The sequence below is a fragment of the Saccopteryx leptura genome, chromosome 3, assembly GCF_036850995.1.
Source record: "Saccopteryx leptura isolate mSacLep1 chromosome 3, mSacLep1_pri_phased_curated, whole genome shotgun sequence".
Taxonomy (NCBI): Eukaryota; Metazoa; Chordata; class Mammalia; order Chiroptera; family Emballonuridae; genus Saccopteryx; species Saccopteryx leptura.
The window spans coordinates 242,502,462-242,527,601 of record NC_089505.1 but is presented as its reverse complement, the minus strand read 5'-3'; the positions used below and the strand labels follow the sequence as shown (position 1 = coordinate 242,527,601).

Here is a 25,140-nt window from a genome sequence, read left to right as displayed (position 1 = left end):
CTAAGCTGACCCACTTCTCCTGCCCCTCTTTCTGGCTTCTCCCGGTCGTTGCAAGAATGTTCTCAGAGCCTGTCTGTCTCATAAGAACTTTCTGGCGAGTTCATGCTTTTAGTCCTCTCTGAGTTGAGATCAGAGGCAGTTTGGATTTGAAATTTGCTTGGAGTGCTCTTGGAAGGAAGAATCTAAGCTCTGGGTGTTTTTTAAAAGAGCTCTCCACTTCTGGGTGGGTTCCAGCTCAGGTCATTCTGTCCCCCTTCCTGTCCTTGCACCCAGGCGTACTTGGGCTGAGGGAGGATGGAATTCTGGATGAAATGTTTGCTGGCGGCGAGGAGGTCGCCTGTCCCCACCCCGCCTGACCCAGCCCTCGCTTCAGGCAAGGTCAATATCAGCAGGCAGCCACATGTCCCTCCAGGGAAAGCTAAAGAGACAGAATTAATAAAAATCTATCTCATCGACAGCCTGACCTACCAGCATCGATCACATTAGAAACGATGCCTACACACACAGTTCCCATTATGCACAGAAGGGCAAGGCTCAGAGCAGCTCGAAAAGCCATTTAAATCCATCCACGGGTGACTCCTCCAAGGGCCTGAAACATCCCCCAAACTAATAACCCTGACAAAGCACTGCCGGGGAAAATTCCTTGCGGATTTAAGATTTTCACTCTGTTAATCTCCTAACTCAATAAAGCAAACACTCCTGCAGCAAATTAAATACTTTTATTAAAGGGTCCCCTCCCTCATGCTCTTTGATGTGGGTGTAGACCTGCAACCCGCCAAGAGCCTGAGTGTTTGTGCAAGGTGCTGGTCCTCTCCATACCATTTCCTCCTCTCACTCCAAGGAGGCCCAGAATGCACTAGACGTTGTTAATTTTTGGATTCTGGAAACTCCTGAGACCCCTCCGACTTCCCTGAGGAGATCCTACAGTCTGTCAGCTGAGGGAAATGCTTCTCATTCTTCTGTCTGGCGGCGACAGGTCTCAAACAGGCCTGGCCCCCAGTAACCCTGCAGTTCCGGTCTGCCTGAAGGAGTTCCCAGCACAACTGTCTAGGCCAGCGTGGACGTGACCAGCGGTCAAACCTTCCTCTGACCTCTCTAGAAGCTTACTGGTCATACCTCCAGGAGTTAGCTGGAAACTGGGTGGGGTTAGTTAGAGAGAGGTTAAAGGAGGCTGGGGTAGAGAAAAGAGACTCACGGGAAGGAGGCCCTGAGCTCCTCTGCCCCAGGTTTTCCCTCAGACTGCTCCTCTCTCAGACCGGCCTGGAATTGGGGTCTATCATTTTAATTCAGTCACCACTTTCCTCTCACTACAGGGTGGGGCAAAAGTAGGTTTATAGTTGTTTGAATGGAAAATAATACAATAATCAATAATAATACAAGAGACTGACCAGATGGTGGTGCAGTGGATGGAGCATCCGACTGAGACACAGAGGACCCAGGTTCAAAACCCCGAGGTCACCGGCTTGAGCGTGGGGTCACTGGCTTGAGTGTGGGATTATAGACATGACCCCATGGTCACTGGCTTGAAGCCCAAAGTCACTAGTTTGAGTCTAAGGTCACTGGCTTGAAGTCCAAAGTCACTAGTTTGAGTCTAAGGTCACTGGCTTGAGCAAGAGCACACTCGTTCTGCTGTAATCCCCCTGTCAAGGCACATATGAGAACACAGTCAGTGAAACAACTAAGATGCTGCAACAAAGAATTGATGCTTCTCATCTCTCTCCCTTCCTGTCTGTCTGTCCCTATCTGTCCCTCCCTCTGACTCTGTCTCTGTCAAAAAATAATAATAACAATACAAGAATAAACTTCCATTTACTCACAACTGCAAACCTATTTTTGCCCCACCCTATACTGGTTTGAGGTTACAGTGAGGCTGTGGCAAGGTCTCCTCAGAGGCTGTCCCCAGAAAGCCTGCCTGGCTTATAAGAAATCTGCCAGCTTGCAGATGGTACTTTTCAGGCACCCTTATTTCAGGGGGAGCCTCTTTCTAGAAACATCATCAGCTACAGCCTATCAGTTTCATTGTAGGGTTTGTAGTGCAGATGCTCTTTGGATTCTAGAAAGTGGGTATTTTATCTGTGGGAACAATCAGGTCTCCGGGCGCATGAGGTCATCAGAGCAAGTCTCCGTGGGTGTGTGTGATAGGCCCTCAAGGTGGATCTGGTTCTGGAAGTTATAGCCAGGGTTCCTGGGAGCAGACCTTGCCCACAGTGGGGAAAAGGCAGTCTCTCTCTGCTGGATCTCTGAAAAGCCCATTCTCAACTTTCCTTCGCTCCATTTGTCTCTTTGGGCAAGAAAGACACTTGCTCAGAGAGGCACTAGCCCAGTGGTAGTCAACCTGGTCTCTACCGCCCACTAGTGGACGTTCTAGCTTTCATGGTGGGCGGTAGCGGAGCAACCAGAGTATAAATAAAAAGATAGATTTAACTATAGTAAGTTTTTTTATAAAGATTTATTCTGCCAAACTTAGCAAAAATCCGACAGAAAGTACTTGGTAAGTAATTATTATATGCTTTAACTTGCTGTAACTCTGCTTTATAAATTTTATAAAGTAAAGTTACTTCCCTACTTTATAAATCACCATTACTGTGGAACTGGTGGGCGGTTAGAAAATTTGACTAATAACAGAGATACAGAAGTGGGCGGTCGGTATAAAAAGGTTGACTCCCCCTGCACTAGCCTGTCAGAGGCATTAAGCCACAAGAGCCCAGACTGGGCCCTGGTCATTTGAAATGTCCTTCCCTTTCTTATCAGACCTGGATAGATGTCCCAGGATCTGTGGCTGTCCCCACTATCTACCACCCCAGTGGAACTGCTTCCAGGTTTATGTCCTCCTATGGAGATCCAAACAGAGTCCTGGACACTGGAGGAAGGAGAGACAGGTGACTGACAAAGTGAGGAGAGCCTGACAACGTGGTTAAGTCCTCAAGTCGGGGGGTCAGACGGGCCTGGGCTAGAATCCAGCCTCAGCTGCCAGCACGCTCCGACCCTTGCAAGCTATTTGCCCTCTCTGAACCTCAGTGTCTTTATCTGTAAAATGGGGATAATTTTATTTCCCACCTTCTCAGTGTCATTGTGCAGTTTGAGTGAGATGAGCCTGTAAATTGTTCAGCACATAGTAAGGGCTCACTGAACGAGCCAATGAGAAGAGGCTCAGTGGCTTCCAAATGGGGACTGGGCCCAGCCACGAGGCTAGGAATTCACTCCCTCCCTGGGGCTGCTCGGATTTGCTAATCCTCTTGATGGCCTTTCTTCCAGGAGAAATTGGAGCTTGGGGAACGTCAAAACCCATTTCTTTTAGCTCTGCAGGGCAACTACCCGGGTGAATGAGGCAGGTGGGGGAGGGAAGGACCCAGGCCATGGCGGGCGGCAGCTGCCAGGCTCTGGGCGTCAGGGCGGCCCCCAGCAGAGCCAGCCCTGGGCACAGGTGGTCCATGCATTCACCACCAGGGTGGTGTCAGCTCCAAAGGGGCAAAACCGGTTCTTGGAGGAGCAAAAACGTTTTAGATATTATAGTGGTTTGTGGTACTCCAAAGTACTACAAGCTCCTTCCTGACAAAGCCTGATTTCTTAGTAGTATTTAATTTCTCTCATTAGAAATAAAGTAAGTTCTACTTTAATAAAGTTAGCTTAAATTAAAATTGCCTGGGGTGGGGGTTGAGAAACATTGGTATGATCTGTTTTCCAGACTCCCTCCACTTCCTTCCTAGGTCCCTCCTCGTCAGCCCCTCCTACCACGTCTTGCCTGCTCCTTGGGCTCCTGGCAGCCCTCGGCACGGTTAGGCAGAGGCCTCTCTGTCCCAGAGCACAGCCAGCACCACTCCTTACTCCGATCCTCCCTGGGCTCCCATGACTTCAGCATGCGGTTCCCCTCCAGCGTGTTCGCTTCCTTCGACGGCCCCGTGGGCACAGCTCCCTGCTCCTCACACCTGCTTCCACAGCTGCTTCCACAGCTGCACTCTGCTGTCCCGCCCCAGACTCCGCAGCCCCCCGGAGCACTCCATCCTGGTTCTTTCTGGCGCAGGTCCACCCCCTCCCTGTCTATCCCGGCCAGCTCGGTGCTCCCCCTTCTCCTGGAGCATTTAGTTTGGGTCATTGGACATGAAAGTATACATGCTCTTGTATTATTCGCTCATGGCCTCACTGGTGTCTGGTCTATCTCCCTACTTGGATTTTAATTTCTTTGAGGATAAAGACAAAGTCATAAGTTTCTGTTTGCTCTCCAGTGTCCAACCCAGTTCTGGATACCAAGGAAGGCAGATGGGGAGGTCTTTAAGGGCCAGGAAGTGCCCTGCAGAACTTAAGCTGCAAGGTGCCACTGGTCAGTGGTCCTTCCAATGGTAGAGCCAGCCCAGCCTGGGTCCTGGGCAGACTGCAGTGGGAAGTCCCCGTCCCTCCCACCTGGAGCTCCACCTCACCTGGCTGACTCCTTCCACTCCATCTGGTCTCCATCATGCTGCAGAGTGTCCATTTCTGTGAAGAGGGTGGGATTGGGAGCCTCATCTTCCTCCCCCAGGATGTCCTGGAGCTGCTCAGCAGCTGGAGACCCTGCAAACAGAGGACAGCGGGTCCGCTGAGTGCCCTACGGGAGACAGAGGGCCGCAGGGCCCATTGAAATGGAGCAGGAGCCAAGCTCAAGGGAAAAATAATTCTTAATTCAGTAAGACTAAGCCCAGCTTCTGGACCAAGCTGAATTCAAGCCTCTGCAGGTTAGGTGTAAGTGAGATATTCTTTGGGATAACAAGGCTGAAAGGATTTAATCTGCATTCAAAATCCAGGGTCTTGTAGCTGACAGTGAAGAAGGATGGAAAATGGTCAATGCTGGGGCAGCAGCAAGGACAGGGAACAGAAGAGAGAAGTGCAATGAGAAGAACTGATCCACTGCAGCATAACAAACCCAGAAGGGTCCCTTTCCCTTGGGCCCCACACCAGTTAACTCCCAACTGAAGGGGCAGTCAGCCACGTGAAAGGACATGCTTACACCAGTGACCCATGTGGGCTCTCTCCATCGGCAAGATGACAGCTCTTCCTGCGCTCCTGGTCTGCTTTCCAGCTGCCCACTGGGAAGTTAGCATTGTGACACTGAACATGCACCCTTCCCCCGACATGCTTCTCCTGTTTTCCTTCCTTCCTTCCTTCCTTCCTTCCTTCCTTCCTTCCTTCCTTCCTTCCTCCCTCCCTCCCTCCCTTCCTTCCTTCCTCCCTCCCTCCCTCCCTCCTTCTCAATATTTAATGAATGTGTCTTATGTGCATTGTTCTAGGTGTTGGAAAACAAAGCTGTGAAGAAGGTCCATGTGTCCTTGCTCTCTTAAATGTCTGTTCTAGTGGCAGAGGCATACAATAAACAAGAAAATCCTTAAACGACTGTTTAAGGTAATGATGAAAGCTCTGAAAAAATTAAACAAAATGACCAGGGAGCGCCTGACCAGGAGGTGGTGCAATGGATAGAGCGTCGGACTGGGATGCGGAAGATCCAGGTTCAAAACCTAAGGTCACCGGCTTGAACACGGGCTCATCCGGCTTGAGCCTAGTCTCACCTGCTTGAGCAAGGGGTCAACTCGCTCTGCTGTAGTCTCCCCTCCCCCCGCCTTATCAAGGCACCTGTGAGAAAGCAATCAGTGAACAACTAAGGTGCCGCAACAAAGAATTGATGCTTCTCATCTCTCTTCTTTCCTGTCTGTCTGTTCCTATCTGTCCCTCTCTCTGACTCTCTCTCTGTCTCTGTCAAAAAAATAAAAATGACTAGGGAGCTACATTAGAGAACATGATTTAAAAAGGCTCTCTGCTGAGTGAATATTTAAATTGTGATGTGGAAGATGGGAGGAGCCACTGTGGATCTGGAAGAGGAGTGCTCCAGTGTTTCAGTGACCCTGAAGTGGGAATGTGCAAGAGAGAGAGTATGACATGACGCTGAATGCTTTGCTTAAAGGCAAAACTGTCCACCCAACTGCACATGCCAGACACCTGGGTGGCATCCTTACCTCCACCCTCCACTGAAAGTTTTCAATAATACATTTCCTCTTCACCAATCCCACTGTCTCTGCCCTGGTTCAGTCTCTCATTGACTGTCTCCTAGGCCTCAGCAAGTATTCCCTTCCTCTAAATCTCTTCCATGGCCCTGGCTGGGGGCTCAGTGGATAGAGTGTTGGCCCAGAAGTCCCAAGTTCAATCCTCAGTCAGGGCACACAGGAGAAGAAATCATCTGCTTTTCTCCCTCTCCCTCTTCCCCTCCCTCTCTCCCTTATCTCTCTCTTCCCCTTTTGCAGTCAGTGGCTTGATTGGTTGAAGCATCACCTCAGGTACTGAAGATAGCTCGGTTGGTCTGAGCATCAGCCCCAGACAGGGGTTGCTAGGTGGATCCTGGTTGGGGCTCACTCAGGAGTCTGTCTCACTATCTCCCTTATTCTATCCCCTCAGTGTATCCTTGCCTTTGACCCACACTCATTTCTTCATGGACTCCAAATGGTCAATAATTTTAACTATTCTGTCATCACACCTTCCACTCTCTTACTCTGTGACCTCCCAATAAAACCAGCCAGCCAATGCCAAGACAAGGATTCACTGGCCCAGTCTTCATTTCTGCAAGCATATCCTGGGGGTACAGGAAGAGGCGATGGGGTACAGTGGCAGAGTGGAGGTGCTTTCAATTCAGCTAGACCTGGGTATGAATCTCAGAGTTGCCACACACCCGTGAGTGAAGTCTAAGTGACCAGAGTTGTTGAGAGGAATAAATCAAATAAGGAGAGGAAGATACGTGACATAGTGCCTGGAATGTAACAGGTGCTAATCCCCTTCACCACCAACTCCAGCACCCAGGTTTATGAGCCCTGCTGAAAAAAACCACCCAATTATGCAAACAGAGGGTTTCCACTCTATAGGTTTCAGATGTGCATCCACCTTCCACTCGTCTTTGTCAGCACCCTTTCCGATATGCCTCAGTGCCATCCCTACCTAAGCTTTGCTCCTCAGTTCAAGCCTCTTGAACCAATTCCTACCCAACTTCACCAAGAAAATACAGGCCTCCAGCATGACATCCATCAACTTCCTGCCCCTAGTCCTTCTATTCTTTGTTGCTGTTGCATTCCACCTTTGAATAAAGGAGGTCTACCTCCAACTTAATCTCTGGTTCCATCCATCCCCTTCTGCTAGATCCTTATTGCATCAACTAGTCTTTCCTTACCTAAGTCTTCAACTTATCTCTCTCCGCCCTCTTTCCCTAGCCCATAAACAGCTTTCCCTTCCTTAGCACACCTTCCCCCAATCCTGCCTGCCTTCCAAACTCTCCTGACCTCCTTTTCTGTTCCTCCCCACCCCACCCCAGCTTCTTGAAGGAGTTGGTCTACACTTGCTGTCTCTGCTTCCTCCTCACCCCATCACTTCCCAACCTGCTGCAACTGGCTCAGCCCCACGACACTGAGGACATTGGCTAAGGCGGATATTTCACATCGGTAGCTCAAAAATGTGTAATTCAGCCCTCACAGAGTATATCAGTTATTGAAATTGTTGCTAATATATGAGACCTCACATAAAAATCCATATTTCTGACTTTACTTGAAAATGTGGACACTCTGATGGCTGTGCCGACATTCCTGCTTGGCAACAACCAGTTAGAGCGGAATGATGGATGCTTTCTTTATTTGGGCATATACATTTTAGTTGGCCACAGTCCCCACTACTCCCTGCTAACCCTGCTAATCTCATTTATGTTATGTACCAGAGTATACAATCTCATGCTCAGACTTCTCTTGTTATCTTATCCTCAAACCAGTAAGTTAATGAAAATCAATCAAACAGCACTGTACAGCTATGGTCTGACTTAGCCCTCTGGGACAACAGTGGTGCTGACAGCTCCCTCTGAACTGAAATGTTATTCGTGGCTTCACAACACAACACTGTCTTGATATTTTTTTCCTGTCTCTTTGAGGACTCTTTCTCAATTTCTATCCCTGATCCCTCTTGCCATCTCACTTAAATCTTGATTTTCCCCAGGTCACTCATGTCTCCAGGCCCTGCCTGTATTGAGCATTCCCAACTGCCAGCTGGACATCTGGGAGTTCTGCAGCCTCCTTGAGTCAACCTCAGCTTGTTCAAAACAGACCTGCGTCCCTTCCTCCAACACCCCAACCCTGTCCTCCTCTGTTCTGATTAACAGCCCCGCTAGCTACCCAGTCATCCAGTGGAAAAATGTTGGACTCACTCCAAAAAAACTTCTTCTCTTTCACTATCCAGATCCAATCAGACACTGACTTCTTTCATTTGCTTCCTAAATATGTTTTGTCTCTCTTGCCTTTTCCCCCACCCATTGCTACAGCTTGGCTCAGGTTCCCATTATCTCTTGCTTCTCTCACTGTAATAGCTACTTCCTGCCCCACAGCTTCTGGTTGCCCATCAGTTCCCGTTCCCTGTGTAGCAGCAGAGTTTGCTTTTATAACATTTCAAACATGGTCACGGTCAGCATGCTCTTTGGACAGCACCATGTGAGCACGTGAACTAGAAAGAACTTTACTAGCAGGAAGTACTATTAATTTATTGGTACATAGCTCAATAGATCTCACTTATCTAAATAGATTTTATTTATGGCTGGGGGAGGTGGAGTAGAGGATTGGAGAGGATAAATGGTGATGGATGGAAATGGACTTGGGTGGTGAACACGCAATACCAGTGCACAAGTGATGTGCTATAAAATTGTGCACCTGAAACCTGTATACTTTTGTTGTTAACCAGTGTCGCCTCAATAAATTCAATTAAAAGGAAAAAAAAGGTAAAAAATAGATTTTATTTCTTAATGTTTCTATTACTTTAAACTTACATCTTGGCTTATTAATTAATTGGAAATTAATTAATTGGCTTCTTAATACCTGACACTTGCTAGCAGACATCAGAGCTTTAAGGAAGCTTTATAGGAGAAAAACTAACAATTGAACAAACAACCTTATTTTTTCTTTAAATTGGGAGAAGATTGACTGCTTGATTCCCAGAGGGCACACTAAAATCCGTGTGATCTCTGAGTTCAAAAACTACTTTCTAAAAATGTAGATTTGATCATGTTACTCTCTGGATGAAAAACCTCAATGGCTCTCAGTTACCTAAAGCCTGGGGTCCCCTGACCTGTGGTGGTGCAGTGGATAGAGCAGCGACCTGGAACACTGAAGTTGCCAGTTCGAAACCCTGGGCTTCCCTGGTCAAGGCACATATGACAAGCAACAAGCAAATAACGAACAACTAAAGTGAAGCAACTATGAGTTGATACTTCTCACTCCTGCCCTCTCCTCTCTCTGTAAAATCAATTTAAAAAATAAAGCCTAAGGTCTATGACATGGCTCAGAACATCGCTTGTGATTTGGACCTAATTTTCCTTTCTAGGTTCTGTCATGTCTCTCAACCAGATGCCCTAGACCTCAGCCATCCTTGACCCCACACGCCCCGGGCACCAGCCACATCAGACCACACACAATTCTCTGAAAAGTCCACACATCACTCCTTGGGTTTTTGTGCCTACCGTTCCCTGAGTCTGGAGTCCCCTTTCCCCTTGAAGGCCAGATAAAAAGTCAAATAAATGGAATAGCCATGAAGAGATGAACCAGGCAGAGAGCAGGACCTTGGCTGAGCCCGGTGGCGGCATTACCTGCTCCCGGGAATAGCTGAGTGCGGGGGTCTCCGGTTGTCCACACGGCCTCTGGCCCCAGCCTGTTCCTGCCGTTGCCACCCTGGCCACTGCCTCCACACGTCCGTCTGCTTCCTGGCCGGGCACAACAAACTCACTTTTGTTTCCAGATAAGCACCAGGGAAGGCATGTGGTGAGGAGAAGGACAGGCAGGCGGGGGTGGTGGGAGAGAGAGGGAAGGAGAGAGAGAAAGAAGGAAATGTATGAAAGGACTTGGAAGGTGGAGGGAGAGAACTGTGTGTGAGAGAGAAAAGAGATGTAGTAAGTGTGAGAGAGATTGTGTACAGAGGAGAGAAAAACTATATATTGAAAAGGGAATTAAAGATACAGTGTGTATAAGAGAATTGTGTGTGTGACAGAGAGAGAGACAGACAGACAGACAGATTCTCAGGTACGCTGGAAGAGAAGGGCTCAGTGGCTGCAGCAGGACCTCGAGCTGGCAGCTGGGTGTCCAGACACAAGCCTGTGAGGGGATGGTGGAGCTGCCCTCCCCTCCCCCACCACCCCCTCCCAAGCTCGGGAACTCCAGGATCGCCCAGACACCTCTCCTCGGGCCCTTTATAAAGGCAGAGGTAAGATTTGCCTTGAGACTCCCCGGGGCCTCCTGGCAGCTGGTCTCGGCCACAGCGCTGGTGGAGAGGTGGATTGCTGGGGACAGGGGTGCTGTGGAGTCTCCCACTTCACAGCTACTATGCCTGGAGCTGGTTTCTCTCTTCCCTGACTTTAAACCCAAACTCCTGATTCTCTCCCTCTTCATCCACTTCTGAGACCAAGTCCCAAATGTCATCTGAGAGTTTTCTGAGAGTCCCTGGTCAGTGGGAATTGGTCACTTCAGGGTGTATGGTGAACCCCACCAGGAATTATTTGCTCTGTGAGAAACTCCTAATCTTTTGGGTTCAGTTCAACAAGTACTTACTGAGTACTTAGAATGTGCCAAGGTTGATTAGAGGTCACTGGGCAGCTGCTGCTCCAACGAGCTCTGAACCCTGAATTCGGTAAGGTTTAGGGCTGGAAAGGAGCTTAACAATCATCCAGTCCAAACCCTTCATTTCACGGATGAGAAGAGAAAACTGAGACTGGTCTGCACTAAGAAGGCCCCACTGGCCCCACAGGAGAGCCTGGGGGAGAAAATCTGCTGACAGCCTCCACCCCTCACTGCCATTGTCCAGGTCTGGCTCCATTTACCACACCTTCATACCGGAGGCTCGAGGACCAAATATGGTCACTTTAAAGCTGAGAGAACATCTGCAGAGGGTCAGGGGCATGTACTTTAGGTGCAGGCCACAAGCAAATGCCACCATTAGGGAGTTCCTGCCTCGGTGGGCTCCTTGCAGACAGGACAGTGAGTGGGATGGGTCCCTCCAAGGGTCTGAGGGTCCCAGGCACTCCAGCTCACACTACACTGTGGCAGAGGCCGGCCCAGCACCTCCTGAGCACCACTGGGCTGCCACCACACTCCACACCGAGGCAGGGGCTATGGGTGACCTTGCCTTCCAGAGACACACTGACGGGAGATCACCAAGGGTGCCAGAGGATTCTTACTATTCACGTGGTACTTGCATAGCCCAGACCTGGGTTCAACTCCTGACTCTGCCAATTACTAGGAGTAGGTTCTTGGCAAGGCATTAAGCTTTCTGAGCCTTAGTTTCCCCATCTATAAAGTGGGAACCTTCACATTTGCTTCACTGGATTGTGGTGGCCATTGAGCTAATATATGTGATGTGGTCGGCATACACCATCACCCAGTAAGTGATATCACTATCTTTGTTGTTGCCCACAAGTGACACCTTCCTCCCTTATGGCCATCACTAGGCCAGCCTTTCTAACACTCCAAGGGCTCAACCCTTTTCAGCTTCTAAACATCCATGCTACCCTCATGCTACTTCCCCACCCTGCCACTCTGAGGCCCCTCCTCTCTCTCTGCTCCTCCCTCCTGCCCAGGAGAAGGTTAGCACACCACATGCTGGGTGGCTGGATTGCACCGCAGGCCCCACGTGCATGCAGCATGTCAGAAGTTCACCCCCATCGTGAGAAATGCCACAGGTAGCAGCCCCTCCTGTCCATGGCACACAGTGAGCCACATAGTGATGCCCAGCTGTAGGAATGAACTCCACCAGCAGTTAGTTGCTGGAAGAAACACAGCTTCGGTGGGAACATGCTTCAAGAAGCACACGTAAAGAAGCAACCGGAATCAGGATTTTACTGGGTAGGAACTGTCCGGTCATGGGCTGAGCAAAGTACAGAATGAACTAGTGGACTGTAGTTAAGATGAGGACTTGGTCTCGCATCCCCGTCTCTGGGCCAGTCCCTGCAGAGGCTCCCTCTCTCTGAGGCCCCACACGGGCTGCTGGGCAGCCAGCCTGGTGAGGTCAGAGTCTGTCTTGCTCATGTTGTGCTATTGGCCCTGACACAGGGCTCACACAGCATGGGCATGCAACAAAATATTAACCAGGAGAATACATTTTACCTACTGACATTTGTGAGCATATCAGATGGGATTAGGCTCAGCAAGAAAAGAGATAAAAACAAGAAAATAGAGCTGGGGACTTAAGTTAGCTCCAGGCCACAGAGTGTTAGGGAGTGGGAGATGAACCCAAGGGTTCCGAAGTCATGCTGAGAATTGGGGGAGTTGGTCTTGAGAAAGGGCTTGAGGAGCCCAAGTTCGTTTCACGAACAGTGAAGTTCTTTTTCTAGAAAGCTGTGCATAAACTCCAAGTATGTTCATGAAGAGAAGAGGATGCCTGCCTGTTGTCAGTAGCTGTGGGGATGGCGGCCCAGCCATACTCTTCCGTGCAAAAGGATGGCCCACTGGCAGCCATGTTGGTGTAATGCATGACCTGTGCCCCATGCCACAGTTAACTGGACAAGAAACAAACAGTTAATGGGATACTGACTCAAGCCTGGAGATTTTGAATTGGGTCTCTGACATACCTGGGCCTTTCCTGTTGGTTTCTGGAAGAGAGAGCATGTAAACAGGACTCTGATATCACAGAGAGGCAGAAAAGGCTACAGAGAGAGGATAGAATGAAACAGACCTCCAGAAAAAGTATGGGGAAAAGGTCATGCTGTCCCAGAGAGGTGACTGAGATGGTGCAGCTGCCGCCCTCTGAGTCTGGCTGGTGGTTCTGCTTTGGAACTGTGAGAACCTTCTTTGTTGTTATAATATAAACTCTCTCTCTCTCTCTCTCTCTCTCTCTCTCACACACACACACACACACACACTCTCTCTCTCTCTCTCTCTCTCTCTCTCTCCTTGCCATGGCAGCTCAAATAGGTTTCTGATACTTGTGATAAAATCATCTTCTTAATCATGAGTGCCCCTGACATGGAATTCTAGGGAATGAAGATTTTCTTCTGTGCACCCTCTTTAAAACTGGACGTGTAAGACTTAAAAAGAATGTTGAATCATTGTAGTAAGAATACTTAGAATAAGAAAGAATAGGGAATAAGTAAAAAAAAAAGGGCAGAACAAAGGCAGAAGGAAGGAAGCAAGGAAGGGAGGGAGGGAGGGAGGAAGGAAGGAAGGAAGGAAGGAAGGAAGGAAGGAAGGAAGGAAGGAAGGAAGGAAGGAAGGAGGGAAGGAAGGAAGGAGGGAAGGAAGGAACGCAGGAAACGAAAGCCTGGCCCAGCTGAGGGAGAGCACTGTCAGGGGGGCAGAGTCTGGTAAGTGAACTGAGGGCCCCCTAAGAGTGCTCTTGGACGAAACCAAGGCTGTAAGATCTCTGTGTGTTGGGTGAGTGGGAGACTCAAACAAGGCTGGTTGATAAATCCAAATAAGAGAGCACTTAGCCTCCCTCCGCTGGGTTTCCTACCACTCTGCTCCCCTCGGAGCTCCCTGGGAAAGGCATCAACCTCAGTGTGACATCAGACAGACCACGGAGAAAAGACAACGATGACACTCTTCTCACTGGAGCAAAGAGGAGGAGATTGTGACATTTCTGGAGAACCAAAGTAGTAAAAGGCAATTGTTTGTACTGAATCCATCATTCCTCATTTATGATGCATAAAATGTTCACTGATAGTATTCTATTAGCATGTGGTCCTTATTGTTTTGTTTTAGTGCATATAAATGCCATAAAGTGAATAAATTGTTATTTGAAATCAAAACAAGCACTTGCTGCTTCTCCCGTCTAAGCTAAGAGGGGCATGGGCCTGACTCCCAGGACTGAACCCGGGGCTGTTTTGTCCTCTTGCAGAGGTTGGTGGGAAGGAATAAGGGGAAAGGAAATGTCACATCCTTTCTCAGGCTTTCTAGGCTGCTGAAGGGCTAGACTTAGAGGAGGTAGTCTTTGTGTTTAGTTCAACACAATACATGTGTTTAGCTGTGCAAAGATGAGCCAAGGTGAGGGGCAGAGGGAAATGCATGTGACTGAAAAGTGAGGGGAGCTGGGGTGGGGGGTTCAAAAACCGAGAAGCAAGAAGATCTGAGGGGACTCAGAAGGGGGAGTGGGGTTAGGTCAGAGTTGCCAAAAATATGGTAGGTGGCTGGAACTGCGGAGGAAATTTCCAGTGGTCAGAGGATTTTAAGAACAAGGATAGCTAATATCTCATTTTAAAAATTGTGTTTCTCTTGCCTGACCAAGAGGTGGCGCAGTGGATATAGCATTGGTCTGGGATGCAGAGGACCGAGGTTTGAAACCCGAAGCTGCCTGCTTGAGCATAACAGGCTCATTCAACTTGAGTGTGAGACCCCATGGTCACTGGCTTCAGCCCAAGGTCGCTGGCTTGAGCAAGGGGTCACTCACTCTGTTATAGCCCCTGGTAAAGGCACATATGAGAAAGCAATCAATAAACAACTAAGGCATTGCAACGAACAATTAATGCTCTTCCTTCCTGTCTGTCTGTCCCTATTTGTCCCTCTCTCTGTCTCTCTCACACACACACACAAATTGTGTTTCTCTGCAACAAACTGCTCCATAGTTGTGAACTGTCAAAAAGCCTACTACTTCGAAACCCTTGGCTTGCCTGGTCAAGGCACATATGGGAGTTGATGCTCCCTGCTCCTCCTCCTGTTCTCTCTCTCTCTTTCCTCTCTCTTTTTCCTCTCTCTCTCTAATAAAAATGAATAAATAAAATTTTTAAAAAAGAAAGAAAAATAACCTGAACATAGATTACTAAATGTGGTTTAATAAAAAAATAAACATATTGTTTTAAAAAGCCTGCTACTCACATATACGCTGTATGAGACCAATTTGGCAAAAACCAAAGAAGGTCTGAACTCTCCGTGCCTGAGCTGGCTGGGAGGTGACACAGGGAGACTGAGAGCCCACCAGGAAGGGACTTGGAGTAGTCAGCGTGGCACTAAGACTGCAAGCCTCTGGGAAGTCACAGAAATTTTGGCAAAGGCACAGATCTCTCCCAGGAGAGTTAGGAGGCCAGTTCTTAAGGACAAAGGGAAATCTGGCTAACAGGTGGTTTATAAAAACAGTATGTATTAGGACTTTCATTGGTTCACTTGTAAACTCAAGCTCTCAGCCCTCATTAGGTCTCAGCCCCCTTAAGGTCTTAAAGCCACTAACTCAGGATTCTCTTCTAAGAGGTTCTTTGTGTTTTAGTTTGTGTGTTTTTAGAATGACCCTGGAGCTAAAGAGGGAATGCTACATAAATTGATTATTCTAGGAGACCCAAACAATTTAACAACCAGTTCTCTGTCCTAATAACTGTTTGAAGTCTAAAAAAGATATACTGAGAGGGTCGGCCTGGCTTGTGGAAGCTCTGAGTTCGATTCCCGGCCAGGGCACATAAGAGAAGCACCCATCTGCTTCTCCATCCTTCCCCCATCTCTCTCCATCTCTCTCTTCCACTCCTGCAGCCAGGGCTCCACTGGAGCAAAGTTGGCCTGGGCACTGAGGATGGCTCCATGGCCTCTGCCTCAGGTACTAGAATGGCTCCAGTTGCAATGGAGCAATGCCCCACATGGGCAGAGCATTGCCCTCTAGTGGGCTTGCTGGGTGGATCCCGGTTGGGCACATGCAGGAGTCTGTCTCTCTGCCTCCTTACTTCTCATTTCAGCAACATAAAAAAAATTTTTTTTAAATATACTGAAAGGTAGTTCATTATTTAATGTATTTAATACTTAAATAAGAACAATAAAAGAGGTACACAAAACTAGATTATTATAAGAAAAAGTTTTAAAATATTAATGAAAAAATATTAAACAATACCTGACAAAAACCAATAAAACTGTTATTTAAGATATTTCCAGTGACAGTCTGTCATCCCCTGGTTATTTGGCACTTCTCCTCTTTATGTTATATGTTTGTTTACTGAAGTAACAAACGCGAGGAAATTAAAATATTGTATTAAAAAAATGTATTTCATCAAAGTTATAATGAGTTTTATGAAATGAGTAAATAAAGATTACAAGCAGAGTTCCAGCAAAATTTTTTCACCTATGGGTGAAATGAACATTACTACGTGCGCTTAGAATATGCTGCTGTTGTGCAAATGAACGTTCAAAAAGAGTAAGGAATGTAAATTTGTGATTTTCACATTGGGCAGCTGCCCAGGTGCCCACCTTAGAGAGAACCCTGATTACAAGTGCCATTTTAACAACCGGTTCGCTGGATTCAACAAAAAATTAGGTTTTGGTTCTACCAAACAGGTGCCATCTCGCTGAATCCCACACTGGTTTTAAGGTGTCAGAGGGCAAGAAGAGAGAAAAGAGTAAATACGAGCTTCCTTTTCAATTTGCCTTCCTGCCTAAAAGGTCTAGAACAGGGGTCCCCAAACTTTTTACACAGGGGGGGAGTTCACTGTCCCTCAGACCATTGGAGGGCCAGACTATAAAAAAAAACTATGAACAAATCCCTATGCACACTGCACATATCTTATTTTAAAGTAAAAAAAACAAAACGGGAACAAATACAATATTTAAAATAAAGAACAAGTAAATTTAAATCGACAAACTGACCAGTATTTCAATGGGAACTATGCTCCTCTCACTGACCACCAATGAAAGAGATGCCCCTTCAGGAAGTGCGGCGGGGTCTGGATAAATGGCCTCAGGGGGCCGCATGCGGCCTGCGGGCCGTAGTTTGGGAACCGCTGGTCTAGAATGATCGCACCGTCTCCTCTTCCTCTTTGCCCCCTTTCTCTCTTCTTGTATCCTTCCAAGGTACAAATTGGTAACGTAAACAAAGGTGAGGAAGCCACCCCATTTTAAGTTTTCCAACGCTAAAGGAAATCCAACCATCTTCACTCCTACATTGGAAACACAGCCTGTCTCAGGAACTCCTCCGGGAAGGAAATGCTTTAGGGACTGAGCGAAGAGTGAAGGTAGGGAATATAGAAAACGCAGTCACTTTAACCAAGCTGCCAGCATCATTACCATTATGAAGGTTGAAGCATGAGAAGACTCTATTCTTGTTCTAACTAGCCTGAGAACTTAAAATTTTTTGAACTTTTTGGTCTTGTGTCAATGCCTGGATGTACATCTGGACATAGCCCAGTTTTCCAGATAACCCTCTGATCACCGCCTGAAAGACTCACATATCCAGGCTACCTGACATCCATTAATTATCCAGGCCACCGGATGTGACTGGACCACCTGGTGTCTGTACTGTAGATCACCTGGCATCCATCACCCAGACTGCCTGACATCTGATATAACCATTTTGGGCCAATCTTAGGGCTCAGAATGCAGGCATGATTATTCCTAAGAGTGCACTTTTTACTAGAAAAATTCTTAATATTTCTTTCTTTTTTTGGAAAACTTTTGGGTTTTTGCCCAGCTATGTTTCAAGATTGAAAACTCTAAGACTTTTGAATAAATATTTTTATTATTTTTTCTAGCCAAAGCTTCCAAACTCTTTTTGAGTTCATCCAATAAGGTAAACGTCTTCTGTCCCAACTTTAGCTCTTTTCTCATTAGAAATGGGGGAAGAAGGACCACGTGACATGTATCCTTGGTCCTAAGGCCTTAGAACGATATGTGGCTCCAGTGCCTGGCCAGAAAACTGCCTTTCTCTCCTTTATTGCTCATCTTGGGTTGGGTTTGCTCTTTGGTGACTCCAGAGTTGTTCAATTCTGGCAACTAAAAGTAGGCCTTCATAATTTTCACATCCCTCTCATCAGAAGGATCTCACAAACCCTTGGTACCAGTCAGCCAAGCCAAACCAATATCCACATGTCGAGGGAAAAGATTTGGTTTCCTTGCTCTTTTTTTTTTTCCTTTACAAGGACAGAGAGAGAGTCAGAGAGAAGGACAGACAGACAGGAATGGAGAGAGATGAGAAGTATCAATCATCAGTTTTTCGTTTTGACACCTTAGTTGTTCATTGATTGCTTTCTCATATGTGCCTTGACTGCGAGCCTTCAGCAGACCGAGTAACCAGCGACCTTGGGTCCAAGCTGATGAGCTTTTTGATCAAACCAGATGAGCCCATGCTCAAGCTGGAGACCTTGGGGTCTTGAACCTGGGTCCTTCCGCATCCTAGTCCGACGCTCTATCTATTGTGCCACTGCCTGGTCAGGCGGTTTCCTTGCTCTTAAGTTGGGTTAATATATATCAACTGAACTAACATATGTTAAGTGCCTACCATGCACCATACATCATGTGAATTATATATTTTATATCTCTTTATATAACATTTAGCGACTCACAATAATTTAGTGTGACCAACAATCCTGGTTTGCTTGGGACTGAGCTGGTTTTAACATTGAAAGTCCTATATCCCTTGTCCTGGGAAACTCTTTGGTCTAGGCAAACTGAAGCAGTTGGTCACCTACAACCATTTTTCCCTCTACAGATGAAGTCACTGAGACTACTGGAACTACACAGCCAGGTTAGGCTTGGCTGATCTTGTTTCTCTTGGATCTTGGCTCCAGTTCTTATGACCAGCCTAGATAAGTGGAATGGCAACCATATTTCTAAAACTGCTTTTATCCACTTGCTCTTAATGGCCTCTCAAGAGGTTCTCAGAGCCAGAAAATGCATTCTTTCCAGGGTAGAAAGGATGGTTCTCACAGATTCTCACCACAGATTGACAATTCTATTCTTCATGTATGCTCTGTTTGAGCTGAAACTGATTGGTGGCTAAGTATTCGCTTCCTAAAATTATATCCACATTGGGGGAAGGGTTGGTATGGAGAGAAAGAGAGAACAAATAAACCAACTGCTATGGCATATTATTACTTACCTACTTATTCCTTTCACCATAAGGCAATGTGGTTGCTTGGAAGAATGTAATTCTCAGCCTGTGCTGAATGTGGTGACTGACCAATGACATCTTACAAAGGACAGCAGTGTGGTGGGAGGTGTACACACAGACTTTGGAGTCAACAGACCTGTTTTCAAATCCCAATTTCACTGACTACAGCTGCATCACATTACATCCCTGTGAACCTTGATTTCCCAATCTGAAGATGGAGATAATAAATCCCCCTTTTATTAATACTATATACTTAGTTAACAAAATTACGATGAATTACATTTCATAGGTACAAGTCTCCTTTACAGGTACAAGAATTCTTTCCTCTTTGGTTTCCAGGTAAACCAGTGTCCCCTTAACTGAGCCAGAAACCACCAAAACAATCCACCGTTCATGACACCATGTGGTATACCATGTCACACAATAAATGCCACTTACTATGCCTCCTCCAAAGCTTTTGAGCAGAAAACAACAACTCTAAACCACTTGCCACTTCCCTGGCTCAGGAGGGACCCAGAAGACTCAACTTGCAAAGGGTGACTTCATCCCTAAATGTGGGGGTGACAATGGGATGGCAAGGGAATGCCCCAGAAAGTGAGCCTAAGGTGTCCAGTTGCAGCATGGGGAGCCAGAGGTTTTCCCACCAGGCTTTTTCTCTGCTAGGTCTGAGACGTTCCTACCTCTGGGCATGTGTGTGTGTACATGCACTTGCATGTGTGCGCGCGCACAGGTGGATTTTCATCAGCGCTTATCTCTTACCCTGGATACGCCCACAGGACTCCCCATTAGCCCATCTCCCACACAGACACGTTTACACTAGAAACACCTCAGGCCCTGGCAGATTGGGTGCCTGCACAGTGGCTCGGGGCAGCTGTGGGGTTGGGGGACCCTAAAGGCCTTTGGGAGCATGTATGTCAGGTCTTCTCCCACAGGGACACTGTAACTCTGTCATTGCTTCTGATAGTCCTTTGAAAGTTTAAATGATAAAAGTCACTAATTTTGCCTTGATAAGACAGTAAAAATATGCAATAGAAACCAATTAAAAACCATTTATTAGGCAGATTTGGGGTATGATGGGGGTAAATTTATGTCCCTACAAAATGGAAAGTCAAAAAGAATAAAATGTCACCATTGTGCTCTAAGAACTCCAGTCTTTTCACTCCTCTTAAGATTGGCATCGCTTTTTACACAGAAAAAATAAAAAACTGCCCCTGGCTGGTTGGCTCAGCGGTAGAGTGTCAGCCTGGCGTGCAGGAGTCCCGGGTTCGATTCCCGGCCAGGGCACACAGGAGAAGCGCCCATCTGCTTCTCCACCCCTCCCCCTCTTCTTCCTCTCTGTCTCTCTCTTCCCCTCCCACAACTGAGGCTCCATTGGAGCAAAGATGGCCCGGGCGCTGGTGATGGCCCTGTGGCCTCTGCCTCAGGCACTAGAATGGCTCTGGATACAACAGAGCTAACGCCTCAGAGGGGCAGAACATCGCCCCCTGGTGGGCATGCCAGGTGGATCCGGTCCGGCACAAGCGGGAGTCTGTCTGACTGCCTCCCCATTTCCAGCTTCGGAAAAATTAATTAATTAATTAATTAAATAAAAAACTGATTTGTAATCAGCCAGAACTGGTTTCTGCAGCAGCAGAAGAGGCCCTTTGGGCTCCGCTGGCCTGGAAGGAAGCCTCCAGGGGTCTGCAGCCTGCAGGCAGGGTTCCAGACAGTGCTGCCCCTTCCTTCAGGCTCGGGGAGGAGCGCGGGTGGAGGTGATGGAAGAGAGCTCTGTTTTCTGAGCACAATGCCTCATGTCCCAGTCATGTTTGTATTGGTTTTGAGGGCAATGGCCATGTGGCCCTTGCAAATTTAGAAATGGGCATTAAACAATGAAACTAACATGGAATGGATCAAAGCAGAGGACTCAAAGGCACCACAGAGAGACAGGGCTCAGCCTGACTAAAGTTGTCTGCAATGGCAGCAGAGCAGAGGGAGCTGAGAAACCTGAGCAGTGGTCTCCAGGGAGTCCCTCCTGCCCCGCCGTACCCCTCTGCACCCACAAGCAGATGGCTCCCCAGAATGCGCCCTGCAAGAACTCACGGGTCCTGCTGGCGTGATCCATGCTGCTGTCCCCACTGATGCCCCTGCTCCCCAAGCTGGTTAGTTCTTGTTGTGGCCTGTCCGGCGACAGGCCCCAGCAGACTTTTTGGTGGCCTGAATGATGTCCCTTCTGGTCTCTTTTCCTTTGAGGGTAACTGGGGACTGAGAGCCCAATGTGGATGGAGTGGCAGTCTGTGGGTACAACATAAAAAAGGGGGAAAGCAAGAGTTACTAGAAGTCACCATTTCTCTTTAATATCCCCAGTTACATGAGTTAAGGCCAAAAGCAAAATGGAAGACATGGGATGTTTGGACAGGGTCATTGCCCCAAGGCTTGGGTTTGACAAAACGCCATTTTTAAACAACTCAACAGTTGCTGGAAAAGATAGCCTTGGTGCTAGGGTTAGAGCTCTGTTAGCATGAGCAGATCTGCCATCTCCCCGTTCTTGCTCGTGCAGAGCAGCGATGACCACACGTGGCTTGTGACACATGCTCAGGGAGAGAGGCCCTCAGTGGGTCAGGGGTTTAGTCTAAAATGCCAGGCCCCTCTTTGGTTGTTATAGAAAAGCGGTATGCACCTCTATCAAGGGCCATTTTTACTAACAACCGAGGGCTACACAAACTACTAATCAGAAAAGAAAATACTAAGGATTTCTCAAAGCTGGTTGTATAAAATAAAATTTTCAAGAATTAGAGTTACCAAGAACCTTAAATTCAGAATTCTGCTATGAAGGCTGACTGCTCCAGAAAGCCCACTAAGCTTATACTGCAGAGGCAGCTGACATCCTGTCAGCCCTCAGGAAGGACCTTCTGTGACCAGCTTCTCATCAGTGTTGACTTGGCGTCAATCAGCAACTTTTAAAAATAATTAATAGATTGTTTAGTTTAAGATGTACAGATCAACAGAGCAGGTAGTGCATAGACTTCCACGTACCTCCCCCACTATACCTCCACCTACACAAGGTTTCCTCTGATTTTTTTTACTGAGGTATAATTGACATTTAACATTGTATTCATTTCAGGTATACAACATAATGATTTGATATATGCATACATTGTGAAGATTTCTAAAGTAAGTCTAGTTGTTGTTCTGGTTGCATTTTGTTTAATGATGGGAACTTTTAAGATTATTCTCTTAGCAGCTTTCAAATATACAATACAAATTGTTAACTATAGTCACCCTACTGAACACTGCATCACCAGATCTTATTTATCCTTTAACTGGAAATTTCTACCTTTGATAGCCCTTTCCCATTGTGTCCATTCCCCACCACCTGCCTTTGGTAGCCACTAATTTGTTCTCTGTTTCTATGAGTTTGGGTTTTTTGGATTCCACATATAAACTGTGACAAGATACCAAGAAACTGTAACACTGTTAGCATAAGCATAGCCATTTTGTATGCCTTCTGTTGTAATCACTTGTATGCCTTCTGTAATCACGATTTTGAAATTTTTGTATTTTTGTCAATGCAGACTTACAAACTGAGCTAGACTCCAAGTCAAACTGTCAGCAACAGTCAGGAAACTGCAGCAGGGACTTCCCAATAATCTAACCACTGCCAGTTCTGCTTCTGTAAACAGCCGCTTGCATCTGCTGACTGAATCCTGTGGTTTCTGCCTTTATAAACCCTGAACACTAACCCCTCGGGACTGCATGATTTGAGCCTGAGAGCTCCATGCAATCAGCCAGTTTAATAAATCTCCTCTTGAAATTGTCCTGTAATTCTGGTGTCTCTTTGGAACTCTCTGGTCACTTTACAACAAAATGAGATCATACAGTACTTGTCTTTCTCTGTATGACTTATTGTACTTAGTATAATGACTTCAAGATCATCCATGCTGTTGTAAATAGCAGGATTTCCGTCTCTCTCAATACTGAATAATATTCATATACATAAATTTTTTTATCCATTCATCCATTATTGGACATTGTGGTTGCTTCCATACCATGGTTATTGTAAATAATGTTGCAATGAACATAGGGATACAGACATCTCTTTGACATATTGATTTTTTCTTTTTTTTCCATTTTTTCTGAAGCTGGAAACAGGGAGAGACAGTCAGACAGACTCCCGCATGCGCCCGACCAGGATCCACCCAGCACGCCCACCAGGGGCGACATTCTGCCCACCAGGGGGCGATGCTCTGCCCCTCCGGGGCATCGCCATGTTGCGACCAGAGCCACTCTAGCGCCCGGGCCATCTTTGCTCCAATGGAGCCTTGGCTGCAGGAGGGGAAGAGAGAGACAGAGAGGAAAGCGCGGCGGAGGGGTGGAGAAGCAAATGGGCACTTCTCCTGTGTGCCCTGGCCGGGAATCGAACCCGGGTCCTCCGCACGCTAGGCCGACGCTCTACCGCTGAGCCAACTGGCCAGGGCTGACATATTGATTTTTTTACCTGCAGATATATAACCAGAAATGAGATTGATGGATCATATACTAGTTATATTTTTAATTTTTTTTTTTTTTTGTATTTTTCTGAAGCTGGAAACGGGGAGAGACAGTCAGACAGACTCCCGCATGCGCCCCACCAGGATCCACCCGGCACGCCCACCAGGGGCGACACTTTGCCCACCAGGGTGCGATGCTCTGCCCCTCCGGGGCGTCGCTCTGTCGCGACCAAAGCCACTCTAGCGCCTGGGGCAGAGGCCAAGGAGCCATCCCCAGCGCCCGGGCTATCTTTGCTCCAATGGAGCCTTGGCTGCAGGAGGGGAAGAGAGAGACAGAGAGGAAGGAGGGGGGGTGGAGAAGCAAATGGGCGCTTCTCCTATGTGCCCTGGCCGGGAATCGAACCCGGGTCCCCCTCACGCCAGGCCGACGCTCTACCACTGAGCCAACTGGCCAGGGCTTATTTTTAATTTTTTGAAGAACTCCATGCTGTTTTCCATAGTAGCTGCACCAAATTATATTTAACCAACAGTGTGCTGGGTTTCCTCTTCTCCACATCCTCACCAACATTTGTTACCTGTCTTTTTTATAATACTCATTCTAACAAGAGCGAGGTGATATTTCATTGTGATTTTGATTTGCATTTCCCTGATGATTAGTGATATTTAACACCTTTTCATGTACCTGTTAGCAATTGGATATCTTCTTTGGAAAAATATTCGTTTAGTTCCTGTACCCATTTTTTAATTGGATTGTTTTTTGTTTTTGCTATTATGTTGTATGAGTTCTTTATATATGTTGGATATTATCCCTTTAACAGATATATTATTTGCAAATATTTTCTTTCATTTTGTAGGTTGCCTTTTCACTTGTTAATGGTTTCCTTTGCTGTAAAGGGCTTTTTAGTTTGATGTGTTCCCATTTATTTACTTCTGTATTTGTTGTCTGCTTCGGGTGTCAAATCCAAAAATTAATAAATAAATAATTGTCAGGACCAATGTCAAGGAGCTTACCCCTAATGTTTTCTTCTAGAAGTTTTATCGTTTTATGTTTCATGTTCAGTCTTTTATTCATTTAGAATTGATTTTTGGCTCTCACTGGTTGGCTCAGTGGTAGAGTGTCGGCCTGGTGTGTGGATGTCCCAGGTTCGATCCCAGTCAGGGCACACAGGAGAAACACCCATCTACTTCTCCACCCCTCCCCCTCTCGCTTTTCTCTCTCTCTCTCTCTTTCTCCCCCTCCTGCAGCCATGGTTCCATTCGAGCAAGTGAGTTGGCCCTGGGTGCTTAAGATGGCTCCATGGTCTCTGCCTCAGGTGCTAAGAGCTGGGTTGCTGAGCAATGGAGCAATACCCCAGATAGACAAAGTATCACCCCTAGTGGGCTTGCTGGGTGGATCCTGGTCGGGCGCATGTGGAAGTCTGTCTTTGCCTCCCTTCCTCTCACTGAATTAAAAAAAAGAGTTGATCTCTGTGTTTTGTGTAGACAGTAACCCAGTTTATTCTTTTACATGTGGCTGACCAGTTTTCACACCACCATTTATTAAAGAGACTATCATTTCCCCATTGTATATTTTTGGCTACTTTGCTATAAATTACACATATGCATGTTGGTTTATTTCTGGACTCTCTACTCTGTTCCATTGATATATATGTTTGTTTTTATGCAAATATTATACTGTCTTGATTGCCATAACTTGGTATTATAGTTTAAAATCAGGACATATGATGCCTCCAGCTTTGTTCTTCTTTCTCAAGATTACTTTGGCAATTTAGGGTCTTTGTGGTTCCACACAAATTTTAGGGTTATTTGTTCTATTTCTGTGAAAAATGCCATTGGAATTTTGATATGAGTTGCACTGAAT

At 46.9% G+C, this 25,140-nt stretch overlaps 1 protein-coding gene across 4 annotated transcripts in view; it reads right to left on the bottom strand.

Moving 5' to 3' along the window:
* The window catches only part of SLC4A5 (solute carrier family 4 member 5), a 110,735-nt gene that overhangs the window by 74,151 nt on the left and 11,444 nt on the right, over positions 1–25,140 (bottom strand). For 3 of the 4 annotated variants that reach the window (XM_066377953.1, XM_066377954.1, XM_066377952.1), the window contains exons 3-4: positions 20,893–21,084; positions 4,416–4,545 (exon numbers count right to left, since the gene is read on the bottom strand). In XM_066377953.1, the coding sequence (XP_066234050.1) occupies positions 4,416–4,545; positions 20,893–21,084 (322 nt within the window). Of the gene's footprint in view, positions 1–4,415; positions 4,546–9,622; positions 9,749–20,892; positions 21,085–25,140 lie in introns of those variants that run through there. The other variant, XM_066377955.1, reaches the window with a different exon arrangement.